The 20193-nt window shown below is 45.4% G+C and overlaps 1 protein-coding gene across 2 annotated transcripts in view; it reads left to right on the plus strand.

The window, feature by feature from the left end:
• The window catches only part of NR6A1 (nuclear receptor subfamily 6 group A member 1), a 215697-nt gene extending 195504 nt beyond the window's left edge, over positions 1–20193 (plus strand). Inside the window, exons 5-10 of one of the 2 annotated variants that reach the window (XM_029919824.1) lie at positions 287–441; positions 1830–2057; positions 3398–3652; positions 10932–11053; positions 12890–13042; positions 14902–20193. In XM_029919824.1, the coding sequence (XP_029775684.1) occupies positions 287–441; positions 1830–2057; positions 3398–3652; positions 10932–11053; positions 12890–13042; positions 14902–14990 (1002 nt within the window). In that variant the 3' untranslated portion in view covers positions 14991–20193. The remainder of the gene's footprint in view (positions 1–286; positions 442–1829; positions 2058–3397; positions 3653–10931; positions 11054–12889; positions 13043–14901) is intronic. The other variant, XM_029919825.1, reaches the window with a different exon arrangement.

A 20193-nucleotide genomic window follows, 5' to 3' on the forward strand; every position in this document is an offset into this window, starting at 1 on the left:
CTGAAAGACAAAGAGGAATGTTGAAGAACGTAGACACTTTGTGCCTTGAGAGGAGGGTAAATGGACAAGAGGAAGGTTATGGTGAGCTGTGGTGCTAAGGCGCAAGCCACCGAGCTGTCCTGAGATTACTGAGACCCTGGAGTATGGAGGTAGAGGGGAGAGAATCTGGGTTTCTCTCTAGAGAGTACTAGGAATCCCTGTTGAGTTTTAAATACATTCTCAGTCCTAAAGAAGGAACGGAGGGTATCCTGGGCACTCAGTCTAACGTGTCAATCCCTTGTCAAAGATATCAGAGGAAGAGATCGAAAGGATCATGTCTGGGCAGGAATTTGAGGAAGAAGCCAATCACTGGAGCAACCACGGTGACAGCGACCACAGTTCCCCTGGGAACAGGGCTTCAGAGAGCAACCAGCCCTCCCCGGGCTCTACACTGTCCTCCAGGTGAGCTTCAAGGCAAACCCAGCATCATCTAGGGATCACCCAAAGAGTAGAGAGACCCACAAGGAACCTTGGGCTGTCTCAGCCATTGTACTCTTGTTCCCTCGGTCTTTTGGGGTGGGGACCAGGATGACACAAGCAGCACTTCACAGCCTACTTTTTGCTAAAAACCTTGAAAATGTCAGCAGTCTCTTTGCAGACTAATAAAGTGCCATAGCTGTTGTCTGTGCCCATACGTTCTTCACCAGCAAAATAACATTTTAAATGTAGCTCTTTTCTCTCATTTACTTTATCACTGAAATAAAACAAACCACATTGACAATATTGGACTAAGTTCTGATTTATTTGCCTCAGCAAGAGTGAAGCTTTTCACTTTATAAATCTTAAGAAACTGAAAATTTTTAGGTTAGTTATTTAAATTTGCTGCTGTTAAGTTAGTTGTTAGGTGTAAATGTAGCCATCAACTACCAGGGAAGATTTCCTTTTCATGAAAGTCTTTCTTATAGGATAAGGATTGATAAACTTTTTCTGTAAGGCCAGATAATAAATATTTTAGGTTCTGTAGGCCATACAGTTTGGGTCTCAACTACTCAACTCTACCATTATGCAAAAGCAGCCAGACACCACATGAATGAATGAATGTCGCTGCACCATTAAAACTTCACTTACTAAACAGGCCATCGCCAAAGCATGCCAATTCATGTTACAGGAAATGCATCTAGGTAAAGTTACAGGATTTTTGTTTTAGGTAACAGGGTGGTTAGATTTCTTCAATGGTTAGTGGTTAGATTTTTCCAGTGGTTAGTGGTTAGATTTCTCCAGGAAAATACCAAGAATCTGCCTCCAGATTCTTACCTGCCTTTTCTCTTGGTATTTTATTATAACTTTTATTCATTCAGTTGTTCCTTTTTGTTTCAGTTATTTCTTTTGTTCCTTTATTGTTCCTTCTTTTGAATGTTAGGGGAGTTGTTGCCACATGCCAGGTTCCTTGGTAGGTGCTGGATTTGTTTTGTGGCCTGGCAATGCCCTTAGACTGTCTGTGCCTTAGTTTTCCTAGTGGTAAAAAAAATATATTCCCTCACCTTTGTGGATCATAGTCTGAGGATCCATTAAAATCTCTTCAAATGTGGCACCTATACAGAGAATTTATTCAACCACTCTTGATTTGGTACCTATTTTGCCAGGTCCTGGGTGTCCAATGATGTCACACATACGCACACCTGTACAGAGTCCCTGTCTAGTAGGGGAGACATGGATGTAACCGTTAATTATGTCCCTGATGAAGACAGACTGCATGGCCAAAGAACACCTTAGCCACATTATCACTTACTTCCTTTGAGCAGGCAGGAGACCTGTCATGGTTCTGCTTGACATGAGACTTTTCTTTTCAGTAGGTCTGTGGAACTAAATGGATTCATGGCATTCAGGGAGCAGTACATGGGGATGTCTGTGCCTCCACACTATCAATATATACCGCACCTTTTTAGCTATTCTACCCACTCGCCACTTCTGCCCCCACAAGCTCGCAGCCTGGATCCCCAGTCATACAGTCTGATTCACCAGCTGGTATCAGCAGAGGACCTGGAGCCATTGGGCACGCCCATGTTGATTGAAGATGGGTGAGTGCCTCATTTAGCCCTTGCAACTTCAACATGATCTCCACCCCACATGCACCTTCATCCCTGGTTGCTAATACCGTAGGCTTCGGAATGAGTTGGGGATAATGAGTGATGACTCAAGCATCAGAGGGCAAATCTGTATATATTTTTGAAGTCAGTGGTCCCTTGTTTTTCTCTTGAGCATCTTTTTTCAGAGTTAGGGCTGTTTATCAATCCTTACAGAATTGGAATTAAAAGATACTTGTTTCTGCTTGGGCCTGCCTAGGTAAGCCAGGCTCTGGGATGGATCTGAGTGCTTCTCTGGCTCTGGGTCAGAGGTGAGATATAATTCTGGGGATAATCATACATGACGTTCATGCTCCTTAACAAGGCACTCAAGGCACTAACTGGTTGTGGACTATCTGCATCTTTAGCCAATGTACCCATTGGTAGCCTGGCGCCGCCCTGTGCTCTGTGTACACACCTGCATGGGTGGAAGGAATACTCTTTCAATCCTTTGTCACCTCTACCTGAGTAGATACTGTTTTAGCCTTTAGGCCCACCAGTTGCTGTACCCATTCCTTTGGCCTGGGGCACAGGCCGTTTGCTATCAAGCTTAGACACCCCCACTCCCAGGATGTATCCTGAGATTTCTCAAGCTAGTCTCCAATATCAGAAGAGGAAATTCAAAGATCTGCTCACAGGAAGGACGCACAAAATATTTGTAAATCTGAATGTGGGGGTGTGGGGAAGAGTCATGCCAAGGGGCCATGAGAGATAGAAAAGTGGGACCCTGTCTCATTCAGCCCAGAGATACACCCTGCTCCTTCCCTTCAGCAGTAACCTACAAAGACTAAGCAACTTTAGTTTCTGAACTCTCACCACCAGGGGGAGCAATGAGAGCAGGGAAAAGCTTCTGAACTTGTTCTTTCGTTCTCCCATCTGGCCTCAGGCTCATTTTTGTTGTCAGCCCCTTTATTGGGTGGGTGGGCAGCAGACCTGACCTAATGAAGCTCTCATTGCCAAAACTAGTGCAAGGGTGACAGAATTTTCTCTTAACACGTGGAACTAGTGGACACCAATGTTAAAAGACATACTCCCTAATAATTGCACAAATTTCCAAGCCTCCTTTCCTTTCTACAACCTTTTCTCACCATACCCACTTCTCCAGCCCTGAGCTTGCTCCTGGCTCCAGTCCTGCCCCTTTATCATTAGACTCAATTGAAAAGCTGGAGACCCATGATCAAGGGCAAGGAGCCTACTGCCAGGGACCCTTTCTACTTTTAGGAGTAGCCTCTACTTGTGCCCCAATCCTCACCCTCTGGCCACTGGAAGTAATTTTCTGTTGTCCCTACCCCCAGGTATGCTGTGACTCAGGCAGAGCTTTTTGCTCTGCTTTGCCGCCTAGCCGATGAGCTGCTCTTCAGGCAGATCGCTTGGATCAAGAAACTGCCTTTTTTCTGCGAGCTCTCAATCAAGGATTACACATGCCTCCTGAGCTCTACATGGCAGGAATTAATCCTGCTGTCCTCCCTCACCGTTTATAGCAAACAGATCTTTGGGGAACTGGCTGATGTCACTGCCAAGTATTCACCCTCTGATGAGGAGCTACACAGGTAAGGGCTGTTGGCTGGGGAGGAAGTCCCAAACAACCAAACCATTGTCATTCCTGCAAGGCAGAGATGGAGTGCCCCCACTGACACTCCAAAGGATAGGCATTAAAGCCACACACGAAGCTGGATTTGAATCCTCTCTCTAACACTGACCACCTTTGTGACCATGGTCTCTGATCCCCAGATTCTGAATTTATAAAATGGGATAATACCAATACTTCCCCCAACAAGGTAGTTGTGAAAAAGAAATAATATTGTGCAACACGCCTTAGCAGAGTGCTAAGCTATTTTTTTTTAATCACATCTGGATCATTGAGTTAAGAGAATATTTCTGGGAAAAACAAAAATCTAAACTCTAAACTTCATCTATAAGGTGCGGGGGCTCTGATCTATGGTTTACAATTCAAGAATAAGACCTAGAAGTTACTGTGGTATCTACGGTGTGCCAGACACTGGGCTTGGCATTTTTTTAAAGTTTATCTATTTTGAGAGAGAGAAAGAGAACATGAGCAAAGAGAGAGGGAGAAAAAGAATTCCAAGCAGGGTCCTCACTGCCAGATCAGAGCTCAGTGTGGGGCTCGATCTCACAAACCCTAAGATCATGACCTGAGCCAGTATACCAAGAGTTGGTCACTTAAGGAACCGAGTCACCCAGATGGCCCTGGGTTTGGTATTTTATATGATTGTCTTCTTTCTTTCTCACAGCCTCCAGCATTATAGGTGTGGTTACGCCTCTTGTATAGATGAAAAAACTGAAGTTCAAAGAGACGTGCCCTGAATATTTTTAGTTTGAACCCAGAGCCTAGATTTGAACCTATGCCTGCCTGGTGTCAAAGCTTAGGCTCTGTCACTGTATCTGAGATGCAGTGAGATGGTAACAGCATGGGACTAAGAGACTGAGCCATTCTTGTCAATGTTTTTTAGCATAATGTCTCATATCAGCTGGTCAGGATCCTAATCTCCCTCTCTAGCACAAATCTTTTACTCACTCACTTTGAAGATCTAGAGCACATAGTGACACCCCAAAATCAGAACGAATGATCTGTTAGTACAGCTTTTCTGACTTATTAATTTGTCTGTGTGAAAAATAAAGCTTAAATCTCATTGTAATAGACATTTCAGTAATTCACCTTTATTGAACAGTTTTAAAAAATGGAAGCCATGGGATTCCAGAGCACCAAGAAAGAGAGGAGAAAAGGTACCCCCATCAATGAAAGCTGAAGGAGATGGGGTACTAGCCCCCACACTTCTCTACACAGGACCAAAGTACATCCGCCTTTGCTATCCAGTTACCATGGCATAAAGACAGGGGGAGTGTTGGGCTGAGAGTAAAGCTCCAAGACCCTCAAGGACCCTTTGCACAGCTGAGGGAGGGAGGGATCAGGGTGCTGATACCCTCCCCTGGTTTTCTAATATTTCCTTTTTCAGTGATGCTTACTGGCTTCAGGGTAATCTGTAAATGACAGAGCTTTGAACCCAGCTGACACTTTGTCCTGTAAACAGAGCTATCTGATTTTGCAGATGACCTAACCCCTTGTCTTGAGCCTCTAATTCATTGTTCCTGTCAAATTCCTATCTCCTCCTTAACTCTGGGCCAACTAAATGTTTGACTTACGGTTAGCAATTCTAATATTGTCAGGGTTTATAGAACTGGCCCAATAAGCCTGACCTCCTTATTTGCCTGGAATCCACCAGTGCAGCCTGGGGCTGTCTATAAAGTCAGCCTGTGGGCTCCAGTCCTTATAGAATGATGGAATTTCCTAGACCTTCTACAGGTAGACAGGAATCATTGGCCATGCAGGGCCCTCTGTGGATTTGCACTTTGTAAGGCACCCATCCCACTGTATCCGATCCCTTGAGCCCCAAGAGCAAGGGCAGGGGCAAATAACAGCTAAATTAGCGAGGGAATGTTTATTTCCTAGGAAGGCTCCTTACTGAGGAGAATGTAGATCTGCTGTCCAATATAGTAACTGCTAGCCTCGGGTGACTTTTTAAGTATAAATTAATTAAAATTTAATAAAATGAAAAATTCAGTCCTCATTTGTACTAGCCACATTTCACGTGCTCACTAGCCACATGTGTTTAGTGGGTACTGTGTTGGACAGTGCAGATATAGAGCATCTCCATCAGCTCAGAAAGTTCTGTTGAACAGTGCTGATTCTAGAAGTTTTGTCAGTGCTGAGCTTCCTAATGGATTCTGAGGATAAGAAATAGATTTGTTGTCAGGACTCACTGCTCCTTGCAAGAAGCATATGGAATCCTTCCATGGAAAAACATGAGTTAAATTTTAACATGTTAGTTCTGATTCTATGTGCTAGGACCCTGTTGTGCACATCAGAGGATCAGTGTTGGGATTGTAGATGATGCGAACACATGTTCTGACTGAGGTGAGAGCCCTTTGGTTTAGGGGATTGGGAGACAAATAGAAACAGATAACAATCTATAATCCAGGGGGACACTAAGGGAGTATATGAGGGACTAGGAAGTAAGTACCTCTACTTCCATAATCAGGTAATGCTTGCCAGAGGATGACATTTGAGCTGCATCTTGAAGTGGGTTTTTCTAGGTAGATTATAGAGAACAGGAGGAAGGCAGGAGTTAAAACAAAGTCCTAGAAGTTAGAGATCCCAGATGGTTGGTTTGTGTAGGGAACCAAAAGCAATCCTGTGGATTAGGGTACAGAGAGAATGTATCTAAGAGAGAAATGAGGGGAGAAATGACTGGAGAGAAAGGTATAAAAAGACAGGTCATGAAGGGGTTCAAATGCCAATCTATAGAATGTGGATTATATTATGTAAATACTGTTAAGTCATAGGATGTTTTTAAGTGGAATAATTACATGGGCAGTTAGCACTTTAGAAAGATCCCTGAGGCTCTAAAGCTCAGGATTGATTGGCATGGACAATGCTAGAGGATGCTGTCTGGGTAGGAGGGTGTTCCATAATCCAGGTAAAAGAAAACAAGGCCTGGACAAGGCAGCAGTGACTGTGGGAATAGAGAGGGCAGCACAGAATTAAGAGATAACGAGGTAAAGTCAGTGGGACTTAAGTGAGTGGAAAGTTGGGGATGCTCACAGGCAGGTGGATGCCAATTCTCTTAGCCAAGATAACGGAGCCTGAGAAGAACAGGCTAGGAGATGAGCCACTCTGAGTTTGATCTGGAGTCTGTTGAACCTGAGATGCATGGGGAACTGCCCAGGAGTTCAGAGGAAAAGGAAGTGCGAAAACCTCTGGAATCAGGTACATTAGTGTAAAGCATTCCTTCCTCTGCTAGAAACCCAGGGTGTGGAGTCTGTAATTGGCCATAGCTCTTCTCTACCTTGCCTGCTCCTGCATTACTCCTACTCCCCCAAAATGCCTTTACTTTTTCACAACTCTTGAGTGCAAGTAAGTTCCTGCTGTCATGAAAGGGCTTTGCCCCGATGATACATGACCACCTCCTTTTCTCTTCTCAAATATTGAATCAAATTTATGGTACCCATTTTCCTTAATCAGGCTGTTATCAGACAGTGAGCTGGGTGAATTTGATTTAAAGCAGATTGTAGCACCAGCCAGTGACTGCTCCTGGCCCTAATCAAGACTCCTTCACTCTCAAGAGAAGATGCCTTGTACTAGATGGGCTTTAATGGGCACTTCTATCTCACAAGCACTAGCTCCATTTCTGCCAGATCTCTGAAAAGTTGCCTCCCAGCTTCCCTGCTCAGATCCTAGATGTAAGGTTCGAGAAACACAATCACTTTGCTGTTATAGCAGGAGCAGTGATGATGATGCCATTAATGACAATAATAGCTAACAATTATACACCATTTGTTATGCCCAATTCCATCTTCAGTGCTTTACAAACATTGTTTAGTCCTCACCACCACTCCAAGCAATTGCGTTAGTATTATCCTTGTTCCACAGAGGAGGAGCATGAGGGTCAGAGAGGTGAAAACTCAAAGCTACAAACCTAGGAAGAGATGAAGTTGACATTACTACCTAGATCTGTTGTGCTCCAAAGTCCAGAATCTTTACCATTTCCCTCTGCTCAATTTTTTAAGCCTTCTCAAAAGTTCGACTTTCTGGAGTGTGTCCTGGAGTTGCAGTCTTACTTTCCATCTTGGAGTGTTTATGTGGGTGCTGAGATGGCAGTTCCTCTAAGGTTGTGGCTGATGACTGCTCCTGGGGGTAGGTGCATTTAGCTGAATGAAAAGGAGACAACTGGGCCTCTCAGCCCCCTTAATGGGACATAACTTACACAGTGTCAGTTTCAATTGCTGACTGAATGGTCCAGTGGTTTGGGGGGTCCTGGCAGGAATGTTTTCTTTGTCCTAGCCTGCTTGTGGAATGGGAACCTCGAAGAAGAATGGATGTGTTTGTCCAACTCTCTGGCTTTAAATGCTGATAATGTGCAGACAGGGAATACAGGGGCGTTAGAACTGTGGAGTGGGCAGATGTGGAGGAGGCACGGCTGGAGGAGAAAGCAGGCCCATGGAACAGAGAACAATTTGTTTATCAAGGGGTGGGATGCGGGTGTGGAAGAAAGCTTTGCAGTCGGGCTGTGGAGACTGAGTGGGGGCCAAAGGGCTGGCTGCCAGCACCCCCACCACTGCTAGGGGTCTATGATCGTTGCCTGTCCTGGGAAATTTGGAAAAGAGAGTATGTGCTGTCCCCAAGAGAACGGGCAGATTTGGGACATGTGCTCGTGCCAGACACTTGGAAGCTCCTTTGTGTCCCTTGCAGTATGTTCACCACCGCAGGCTGGGGGATCCGGCTGATAACCACACACCTGCGGATTCTGCAGTGCCAGAGGGAGCACTTAGGGCAAGCGGTTGCTGATTAAGGGAGAGAACGTTATCTTTGTTTGCTATACTGCTCGGCCACAGACAGATGCTGGCATTGCCGCTCTGCTTACGTCCTCCTTTTTGATGCCCTACTGCTTTTCATCCCCACACCACCCCTCCAGGCAGATCCTAGAGGAAAAGGTAAAGACCTTTTTCTCTAAGAACAGAAGTAGCCAACAGAGGACTGTGATGAGGTATGATCTTCACTCCCAGGCCCACTGCCTCCTGCATGGCTCACCATCATGGAGCCACTGCAGCATACCCTACACGCAGCTGAGTTGAGCCCTGGGCTGAGTTGCTGTGGGAACGTGACAGTCAGGGAGTGCACAGTGTAGAGCTGAGAAAGCAACAGGCTTGGAATTAGAAAGCTTAGGTTCAAACTTCAGCCCCACCCACCACCACGTATCTATCATGTAACTTTTGAGGAAGGCAAGACACTCTTCTTTTGCTTCCTTATCCCTAAGGCGGAGGTGCTATCTCCTGGTTGTCAGGAGGGTAAAATATAACAATGCAGTAGGGGCACAGTAAATAACCTCTCTGAGCTTTGTTTTCACATGTGAACATAGAGAATTATAATACCAATTTTGTGGGCTGTTGGGAATATCCAGTGAAATAATGTGTTGAATATTTAACAAAGTACCTGGCAAGTAGCAAATGCTCAACAAAGGGTAGAATGGTAGATAAGGTTAGCATAGTAGCTATTCAGTATAAATTTGTCTGTCAGCCAGTTTGGGAAAGTATTAATAAAGTTGTAAAAGCCATTGGGCCGGGCACAGAGAGAAATGGGAGTCAGCCATCATTGTTGAGATCAGTGGATGGAAGGAAAGAAGCCCCAGCCCTGACAGAGGGGGAGCCAGACTTTGAGGCAAAAGGGTCAGGGCTCTTGATTGCAGGTAGCTGCTGCTGTAGCTCCCCCTGGTGCCTGAGAAGTGCAGATGCCTCTCGCTCCAACCAGAGCCTGGCTTTCCCCAGGGAAGGAAAAAGGTGCTCCTTGCCCATGAGGCCAAGCCCTTGCGAGGCCTTCAGAGTCAGCACAGAAGGCAGTGGAGCCCAGACAGCAGTAGTACATCCCCAGGTGTTGAGGATCCTACCCAGACAGGGCCTTCTTGCCTGGCATAGGGCTGTAGTACTCGGATCTGAACATGCCACCAGGAAGCAGTTCCAGGGATGAGCATCTTCTCTCCATGACTGAGCTGCATCGAAGGCCTGTCTGGAACTCTCCTTAGTCCACTCCTAGAAGGGCAGACCCCCACCCTCAGCTTTTATAAACACTTGCTTCCCCATTAAGCCTTTTTGCCTTCTTGCTTTGGTGGTGTCACCACCTCTGGTATAAGGTATTCCCCACTATGACACCAGAGTATTAGTCCTTTAACCTGGGCTTCCTTTTTCTAAAACTTGGTCTTTCCCCAAGGAGCTTACTCCTAATCCAAAGAAAAGATCATAGACCGCACTGAGTCTTACCTGTTATGTAGATATTGGAAGAACCATGGCTTTGGAAAGTTAGCCCAGGTTCCAGGTTCTAGCTGTGCCACCAACTGTATGCTTGTGGATCAGTTTTCCTTTATTCTTTGAACTTCAGTTTCTTGTCTGTACAGTGGCTGTCATAATCTCACCTGCCCATAGGGCTGAGAAAATTATAAATGAGAAAGTACACATAAAGTACCCAGCATAGGGGCACCTGGGTGGCTTAGTTGATTGAGCATCCAACTTGAGTTTGTGGGTTCTAGCCTCGCATCAGGCTCTCTGCTGTCAGTGCAGAGCCTGCTTCAGATCCTCTGTCTCCCTCTCTCTCTGCCCCTGCCCCACTCACATGTGCTATCTCAAAAATAAATTAACATTTTTTAAAGTGCCCAGCACAGAGACTGGTATGACATGGAGGCTCAGGTAATGTTTCCCTCCCTCCCTAGCTGAAGTCAGGGATGCCAAAAAGTGTTTTTCACAATGTGTAACCTCAGGCCTGCTAGAAACAGTGAACCTAAGAAATAGAACCATCAGCTTTTTCTTCATCATGGCAGAGGCTCACATAGAGTCACCATGGTAGCTGCCATTGATGCTACAGGCTGCATTTCCACAGTAGTAGTATCTTAATAATGTCATATTTTTCCACATTTACATTTCAAACCTCCTTTGACCCTTGGTACCCTAAGCAGACAAACATTATTATTTTACAAAAGAGGACCTCAAAGCTTAGAGGTGTCATGATTTTCCCAAGGTCATAGCTTTTATGTATTGGAGCTGGATTTGAACTTAGATTTTATTGACCCCACCTGACCTTGGGAACAGCAGCTTGTATGAGATCTTTTGGCCTCTAGACAAACCATGAATCCACCTGTCCTTCACAGATGGTTCTGGATTCTATTGCCCCCAAGCTTAGGTTCTTTTCCATCTTAGATTCCCTAAGGAGCTATAGGAGACCTCTCTCTGTCTTCCCTTCCTTGACATCCACTGTCTGCTCCCCAGATTTAGTGATGAAGGGATGGAGGTGATAGAGCGACTCATCTACCTGTATCACAAGTTCCATCAACTAAAGGTCAGCAATGAGGAGTACGCTTGCATGAAAGCAATTAACTTCTTAAATCAAGGTAAGTAGCTGGGGATGAGTAAGGGGGACTTTGTTGTCATTGTTGCCCTCGTTTCACACACCACCTCCCACCCCTTTAACCTCAGGACTGTCACACAGAATCTGTCACACCATGTGGGTACCAATCTTAAATAAAGGCCTATGCTCCTCTCGTTTTGCCCCTCTATAGTGCAGGGCATGCTTTGGCTTTTTTTCTTCAAACCTAAATGCCACAGTCTCTATAACTCATAGAGGAAGGAAGAGGATTCGCTTTGTTTAGTCAGTTTTAATGCATTTAAGCACAGACACCAAGGACAGTACATGCGTCATTTAAAATATGTACCAAGCTTACCAGCGACTGAAGAAGAGCAGGGTGACTGATGAAACTATTGGAGATAAGACCTCTGTGACAGGCTGGCAGTGCTTCTGACGGGCCCCTTCAGGGCAGAATGGTGGTGCCCAAGAACTCACACAATGCGTATCAAGCATGGCTTTTATTTAGAGGAGTGCTGGATGTGGCTTACGTGGGGTATTACCTGCAAAGTGGCGCTTGGGAGCTGCTAGTAACCAGAGTGTGGAGGAGAATTCGTATTCTCTTTTCTCCAAAGTAGCATATGAGTGCTGTACTCTCACAGTGTAACAGGACACTTTTGCTGTCTTGTAACATTGAAAGTCCTCTCTTCCTGTGTTGTTTCCTAGTCCAGAGACTTCTGATCCCCTCCTCTTTGCCTGCTCCTCCTGCTGGTTCTCCACTATTCATTCATTTACCTTCTCCACTTATTTAGCTGCTGTTCTGTGTGCCTCCGTAGACCAGGCACTGTGTTGAGTATTAAAGACATTAAATAAAGTAGATCCCAGATCCCTGGCTTCAAGAAGTACACATTCTAAAATGGTACTTGACACATTACTTGAGCCTCAGATGGGAGGGAGATCAGCAGCAGCTTCTTGGAGAAATCTGAGTGTGGCCTCAAAGGCTGGGTAAGATATGTATAGAGAGAATATTTGTATTCTAAAATATATAACTTATACCTATACTCTGTATATAAAAGGGATGGTATGTATATGTGTGTGTATATGTATGTCCTTATACATTATATATACACACATACACATTTTTATATAAACAAAGGAGAGAGGGAAATCCATATAGAAAAAAACTGGAGTGACAGCCCAGGTAGACAGTGTGAGCAGAAGCACACAGGAGACCGTGTGTGAGTAGGTGCATAGCATAAATGTGTAGGTATCAGCATGCTTTCTGATCGGCTCCAGCAAAGGGTCAGTTTAAAGATATCCCCAAAGATATATTGTGAAAAGTAGATTATCCAGCCAGTTGTTCACCATCCACTCATGCCTGTTTTGTGTCAAGCGCTGAGCTATGTAGGAGTTGAGGAAGATAGAGCCTAGCGCTCCAGTGTTTCGGTCTAGTGACTGTCCTTTATAATTTTTTGCCTTTATCTGATTTCTCTTCCCTTGTCCAAAGTTTTGTTCCTCCATGTCAGAAAGAGAAAAGATCTCTTGTTGTGACAATGTTTAATAACTTTTTTAAATTTTTTTAATGTTTTATTTATTTTGGGTACAGAGAGAGATAGAGCATGGGAGGGGGAGGGGCAGAGAGAGGGAGACACAGAATCTGAAGCAGGCTCCAGGCTCTGAGCTTGCTGTCTGCACAGAGCCTGACGCGGGGCTCGAACCCACAAACATGAGATCTGACCTGAGCCGAAGCCGGCCGCTCAACCGACTGAGCCACCCAGGCGCCCCAATGTTTAATAACTTTTAATTGAAAACTACACATATTGAAGGAGCTGGTGTTCTTCACACAGTAGAAAGCCCCTCCATTTCCTGTGTGTTTTTTCCACAGATATCAGGGGTCTGACCAGTGCCTCACAGCTGGAACAACTGAACAAGCGATACTGGTACATTTGCCAGGATTTCACTGAATATAAATACACACATCAGCCGAACCGCTTTCCTGACCTCATGATGTGCTTGCCTGAGATTCGCTATATTGCAGGTAACATTCTCAGTGCTAGGCTTCCAGACCTTCCTTGGCTTGTGAAAGGAATGAGACGGGCAGTGTTTTCAAAATGCTTATTCCAGGCCCATCACCCGCTGCATAGAAAGAAGAGCTACTACCACTACCCTCAGAAAAGTTACATTATAATGAGAAGTTTGTGGGGGTTTTTGTAGAGAAAGAGAGTCTAACATTTCCTGTGTGCCTGTGATGTGCAGAGTGCTTTGTAGCCTCTTGTTATTTAATCTCAGAACAAACTGCAAGGCTAGTGACTGGTGATATTATGGTCATTCAATGAATCAGTTGATGGGGAAACTGGCTCAGAGTTTCTCAAATTATCTCACTTCCTGAATTATATACTTTAAAAAGGTGGATTTTATGGTATTTGAATCAATTATATCTCAATTTTTAAAATTAACTTCATTTTAGAGAATTTCGTACAGATTTTCTGGGATTATTCATTTAAAGTGACACCTTTAAAATAATTCTCAAAAATTATGCCTTTACAAAAGAATTCTTACCGTTATTGTTGCTTTACTTCATTGCTAAAGATTCTTATGTAGAGTAATCCAGCACATACTGAGGGAAAACTCAGAAATGTGACCTCTAGACTAGGATTGTTCCTGTCAGATTCACCAGTGCAATTTTGAAGGAAAACATTTTCAGTCTGACAAAGGAATTTTTATTTCTACTTTTTGGACCCAGGTCTAGCAGATCTGAAATTGACCTAAAATTTTGGAATTTTAGGAGTGCTTTGATAGTTTATGCCTCAGCATTTCCAAATCTGTGTTTTACTGAATAAGCTATTAATCAGATGCTCTCTGAAATAAAGGCGAGTCAGGAATTAATACTGAGCTGGATTCTCACCTCTGGCAGCGTTTTGAATCACCTGGGAAGCTTTTAAAAAATATCTGTGCTTGGATTGTACCTCCAGAAACCCTGATTTAATTGCTACAGAGCAGGACCTGGGTGTGACTCTAAGAGACAGTCAGGGAGAAGAACGACACCCTGAGATATTTACAGAGTGTATCAGCACACTGAGTGCTCTGTGAAGTCCTCCAGTAAAGAAGTCTGTATACCTTTGTTGACCCTAAAGTTCTCAAATTTACTTGCCCCTGTGATTCCCCCCCTCCTTTTCTTTCCAGTACTTTTATTAACCCATTATACTATTCTAAAGAACAGTGCTTTATAGAATGCTAGTTAGAGAATTTAACAGGAAATACAACAGGATATGTTTCTCATGGTATTTTAGCTCTAAGAGAACATCTAAGAATACCTTTCAGTTTCAGATTCCTCATCTATAAAATGGGGATAAAAAGTTCCACCTGTCATGTGGAAATATTGTGAGCATTAGATAATGCATTTAAACACCTAGCGCAGAGCAAGTAAATGGTAACAACGATTATAGCTTGCACCATTTCTAGACTCTCTAGGGCACCAAAATGGGTCTGGGTTTCAGGATGTTCACAGTTTGTCTGATACCCCTAGCACTTGCTCCAGTCACTCAAAATGACAACAAACATTCTCTCAGGGCACCTGGGTGGTTTAGTCAGTTAAGTGTCGGACTCTTGGTTTCAGCTCCAGTCATGATCTCACAGTCCGTGGGTTCAAGCCCTGCATCGGAGCCCTGTGTTGATGTCGAGGAGCCTGCTTGGGATTCTCTCTCCCTCTCTCTCTGCCCCTCCCCTGCTTGCTTGCGCGCGCTCTCTCTCTCGCTCTCTCTCTCTCTCAAAATAAATAAGTAAATTAAAAAAAAAAAAAAAGGCAACATCTCCCTTTACCAGCCTAAGAGGAAGGAGGCAGCTACACTTTCCCACTGCAGCCACTTGCTAACTCTTCTTTTCCCACCTCGTTACCAGGAAAGATGGTGAATGTGCCCCTGGAGCAGCTGCCCCTCCTCTTTAAGGTGGTACTGCATTCCTGCAAGACAAGTGTGGGCAAGGAATGACCTGTTCCCAGCGCCCATCCTCAGGCCAACCGCAATGCCTTGGGTGGGCAGGACAGGCTCCGGAAGAAAGAGCCAGAGAGACCAAGGTGGAGGCTGTGGAGCAGTGTTTCCAGTTGCCTCCATAGCAAGAAGAGTTTTTGTTTGTTTGTCTGTTTTTTTAACCTCATTTTTCTATATATTTATTTCACGACAGAGTTGAATGTATGGCCTTCAACATGATGCACATGCTTTTGTGTGAATGCAGCCGATGCATTTCCTTGCAGTTTACAGAATGTGAAGATGTTTAATGTTACAGTGTTGTCATTGTTTAGAGATAGTTCTTTTGTATTTTGAGGGAGAGGGTGGGATGGGGCTGAGATGAATATTTCCATAATGTTGACAAAGACGACTACCTCAGTGGAATGGGAGGGATGTGACCATCCTGACTTTTTCCACATGTTCTCAACAGACTCCTACACTAGTCTGTCGGAGAGCAGACTGCCTTTTTCTAGCCACAGAATTGCCAGGTAAAAGTAAAAGAGCACATCATAAAGGGGCAAAGTGGTGTTAGGAGGTTTATCAAGCAAAACGGGGAAGACATTGGGAACAGGACAGGAGATAAGGATTTAGCCATCTCTTTTCTTTGGAAAGTGTGACGGTTGAGGGGGTAGGGCACAGTGACCAAATCTAAGTTAGGTGTCCTCCCTCCATACAAGTCCTCAGGGAGAAGGGTTTCTCTTCTCACACCGTGCTGTGGGCTCCCGCCACCCCCACCGTCTAAACTGCCACTGTCAGCTTTTCATCCACACAAGGCCCTGGCAGTAAGTTAATTCATGGGACTTGTCTACCAGCTCCCTAGGAACTCACAGCTACTTAGTTTCTTTACTTGGATCTACCAAGGTATACTTTTCTCGGACTCCTGCCTCTCTCTTATAAATTTGACTTTCTATTGGCCCTTTGAAAAAAAACTAAACAAAATGTCATGCATGCTCTGAATCCTTGTGCCCGCTGCTGATTTCTTCTCCTTTCACCTTGCTTTCTTCAAAGGGTAGTGGGACAAAGGCCAGACTGCGAGAAGAATAGTCTTCCTTTCCCTGCTCATCCCCTTATCCCATCTTGTCGCACACTCAGGACTAGATCCAAAACCTGTGGTCTTTCATACAGGGGGAAGAACCATCCACCCATCTGCTGAACAGAATTTTTGTCTCTTCGTTCTACTCCCAAGTTCTTGTAATCTCCCCAGAGTGAGACCAGGTGTCCTTAGAAAGCCCAAGGATCAGAGTGGCCCAGCTGCCTGTTAGACTATCAGTGGCCTGGCTGACCCTGGCCTGGAGGGCTGGAGTCCAAAGCACCTGGAAGGGAGGTGGCAGAGCGGGTGTGGGTGGGGCTCAAAACTACCTTATGTTCCTAAGGGTCTGGCTACCCCCTCAGCAGATATGGCCTGTACCTCCTAGTCTTTCACTCCCTGCCCTGCCTAGTCCTGGGAAATGTTCCTTACCTCTTGGCCTTGGCCAGCGGCCATACCATGTCTGTACTAGAGCTCTTTCAGGTGCTTTTCCTTTCTCTGCCTTACTACAGCAGCTGTCCCTGCCTGTGCCCAGGTACCTCCCACAGCCAGTGCAGCAGACAGACCACTTAACTAGGTGCCTCCCTAGGTGGGCTTGAGGGGCCCACAGCATTTTGTTTTGCCTGTTTAGTCAAAGGGCATTTGTTCTCTTCCCAACCCGGCCTTGCAAACTTACCCAGTCGGCCACTGCGTGGTGTGCATACCAGGTAGTCTGTGTCAGATTGTAATATTTTCTTCCCAGTGAAATGTTACGGGTACCAGCAGAGTGATGACTTTGTCCCGTGATGGGTCTAAAACTCGGAGCATTCATTATTCTTTAATGCTATTTCCCCAGCTGCTCTGAGAAAGAAAAAAGAGAAGTTTTCCTCAGGAAAAGCTCCAACCAGAATATTTTTCACATGTCAATGGGAAGTTTTTTGTGTGTGTATCTGTTTATTTCTAAGTTCACAATATTTTTGTTTCCCTGATTTTTTTATTTAACCAACTAGATCATATTCTTTGGCTACAGGTCAGACTCCTAGCTGCTTTCCTCAAGATAGAGGAGGAGACGCATATCAGAGTCCCTTCTCCAAGACTGCTCCTGTGTGCAGTGTCTTTCTTTGCTTTAGACCTCCATCTGTCAAACTATTTTTTGAAATCGCCTTTCTTAATCTGAAATTAAACATTTTACCGGTTGTGTTGGATATCAAAGGAAATTGCTCTCTGACAAGACAAGAGCATGTCTCTCCAATAACGCAGCATTAAACAGAGCAAGTTGTTAATTTGTGGAGTCGGGGAAAGGTTCTGCAAGTTGCCATTGTACAAATCCGTTTTTACAAATGTTTGCAGCAGATTCCACAGAACAAAGAGCCCATTCATTGCCAAGAGCCCTGCAGAATTTCTAAGCCAAGTGGCCGTGTGTTCCAAGCCGGAGCCTGACCTGTGGACAGCCTTTAATGTCTTCTGCACCCAGTCCTTTTATGACGTGGGCTTTTTTTAAACAGGGTAAAGTGAATGTGTTGCGTTGCAAACTCAGGTATTATGAGGAGAAGGTAGGAGTGTAGCTAGCAGCGTGGAGACATTAGGTCAGCCACTAGATGTGTTTGTGAATTTGGTTTGAAGGACACAGAGAAAGGTTGGAGGGGGAGGTTTGGTGTGTTTGTATCTTGCCTTTCTTCCCATAATGTTTGGTTAACAGGTAGCCTTTTTGCTAGTGGAAGAAGAAAAAGGTTGTGCATGTTGTCTCTAATTCCCTTCTCTTCTATCCTCTCTCTGATCCCCTGCTACCAACAGCACTCACTTTGAGTGAGAGTTTTTACACCATAAAATTATAACCCTGCAAGCTGTGTGGTAAAGGAGAATCCCACCTCCTTGCACTGCATTGAAACACACAGGCTTTTCCTTTCCTTTCCCTTTAAATGATTTCCTGTCCCAAGACAAAAGTGTGGAATCTTGGAACTTCACCTACAACTCATGCTCTCTGGCTCCTTTGTAGAATTTTAGAATCTTTCACAAGATTCAGTGATCTCACCCTTAGTCTGGAGAAACTCCCCAGAACCTGTCTCAAAGCACTCCACCTGGCTCAGAGGACACCCAGCCCCATGTCTGCCCCATAAGTGAGGTGAGCGAGCCTCCAGGCAGAGAAGGCAGCACGCAGGAACCTCCCCGTCCTGTCCCCCAGACCCAGAGGATGCATTGAGGGAAACTAAGGGTCTCTATGGCATTGCTGACAGTCACCCACCCCACACCAACTGGCTTCTCACCTGCCACCCCGTTTCGGGGATGTGAGTACCTGCCATGGCCAATATCTCACCAGGTCCTTAAAAACTCTGGGCTCTCTGAGTTAGCTGCCTTGTTCTGCTCCCCATTTCCTAACTCTGTTTGTTCTTGATTTCCTGAGGAATGGGACAGATGGAGACAGATGAACAAACCCACCACAGGCAGCACCTAAGCCATGTCCAAGGTTGGCCGAAGTAAGGGGACCCTGGCCTCTCAGCAGGGCAGGAAGTTGAGCAGTTGTTCCAAGTCTTGAGCTCTGGACCCCTGGTTTATATGTCTTTTTCCTTGTTGCTTTTTAAATTTTTGCAATTATTTTAAGAAATCGAGTCTTTCAGACCAGCTCTTTTATTAAACTTTAAACTTTTCTTTATTGATTTTTTTTAAACAAAAAACAAAACTAAACAAAAAAACAAAAACAAAAAACCCCAAAAACACTATTCTTACTTTCCCAACTTGATCCATGAGAATCCCCTACACTCCCCTCTGCCTTTGCAGTTAATCATTCCTCCCTTTTTCCTCAGCTTGAAGCATCTATGTCCAGTGTCTGTGAAATGATGTTTTATCTGTGTCTCAGGATGAGAAACGGCAATCATTCCACCAGGTGCTGGAAACTGATTAGCCTCGAGGCAAGGGTTTCTAGGGCCGCAGCTCAGGGATGTGTATTTAATTACAGGGTCCCCAGAAACCCCTCTTGGCTGCCACAGCAGCGGCTTCTTTTTTGGGCTTAAGAACCGGGCCTGGACTGTTTCCTCAGGAGAAGGAGCCCTAGAGAACATGCAGAGTCTGGGAGCAAGCTGGGGTTTCCTTCTCAGCCAGACCTGGGCTGTCTTGAAATGTGAAGACTCTGGCTCTCCTGCAACACGAGCCATGGTGGCCCTGCCTCAGTATACCGGCTCGTGAAACACCCAGTCCCTCTGCCCACCCAGCCCCCATCTGGCCTCCCTCCTCTGGGCCTGCCGCCCTGCATGAAGAAGCACAGCCTGCTCAGGAATCATTTGCAGGCTCAAAGGGAAGCTGTACGTTAGGCCAGAGTTTGCTCCAAGCCCAACAAGAAAGTTGTGTTACTGGTGGAGGCTGGTCTTCTAAGTCCTGGAGCCAGCCCTGCCAGCCAAAGGATCATTTTTGCCCTTTGATGACCATTTTTTTTCTTTCTCTGAAATGTCTTATAATAGGTAAGAATGTTGTTGACTCAAATTTCCATGAAAAAGAAAAAAATAAAACTACCTCTTGAGTGACATCCTGACCGATTCCTCCCTGAGGAATCCTGTGGGAAAAGAATACTGCAGCTCCTGCTCCATTCACATGTTTCTGTCAGGAGAGAAGCCCTGCCTGCCCTGGGGTGTTGGTGGTTTTGTCAGTGTTGCCATCCCAGGATTGCAATAGGGGCTGGTGGCTGCATTGCAATGTCTGGGCCGTGGCTGGGGAGTCCCAGCCACCTGCCCGGCCATGGACTAGCCACCCCCCTGCAGAGGTCACCATTTCCTTCCTGTGATCCAGGGGACAGGGAGCGCCACCTCCCACAACCCCACCCTCAGGGACTGCGGTGGCACATGCATCAGCAAATGTGTCCCTGGGCTACCTACCATTGGCCCGCTTCTTCCCACAGTCCTGTGTAGGAATCGCATAAATGGGATGTCTCTGAGCCCTTGTCCTCAAGGGGCCGGCCAAGGGCTGCCCACCAGCCTGGCTCCATCAACCATGCATGACCAGATGATAGTTGGTGGGCTCTGCAGGCTACCCAGGCCCTCTGCTACCTCCCACCCTGCCAGCTGGCAAGGGATGGGCCCTTTTCTGTGAATTGACTACCTGTGGAAATGTGACCAATTAGTGTGAAATGCATGTTTAGCAAATGTTAGGTACTGTATTTGAACCAATAAATGTGAATCCTTCTGCACACGA

The sequence above is a fragment of the Suricata suricatta genome, chromosome 13 (genome assembly GCF_006229205.1).
Source record: "Suricata suricatta isolate VVHF042 chromosome 13, meerkat_22Aug2017_6uvM2_HiC, whole genome shotgun sequence".
Classification (NCBI taxonomy): domain Eukaryota; kingdom Metazoa; phylum Chordata; class Mammalia; order Carnivora; family Herpestidae; genus Suricata; species Suricata suricatta.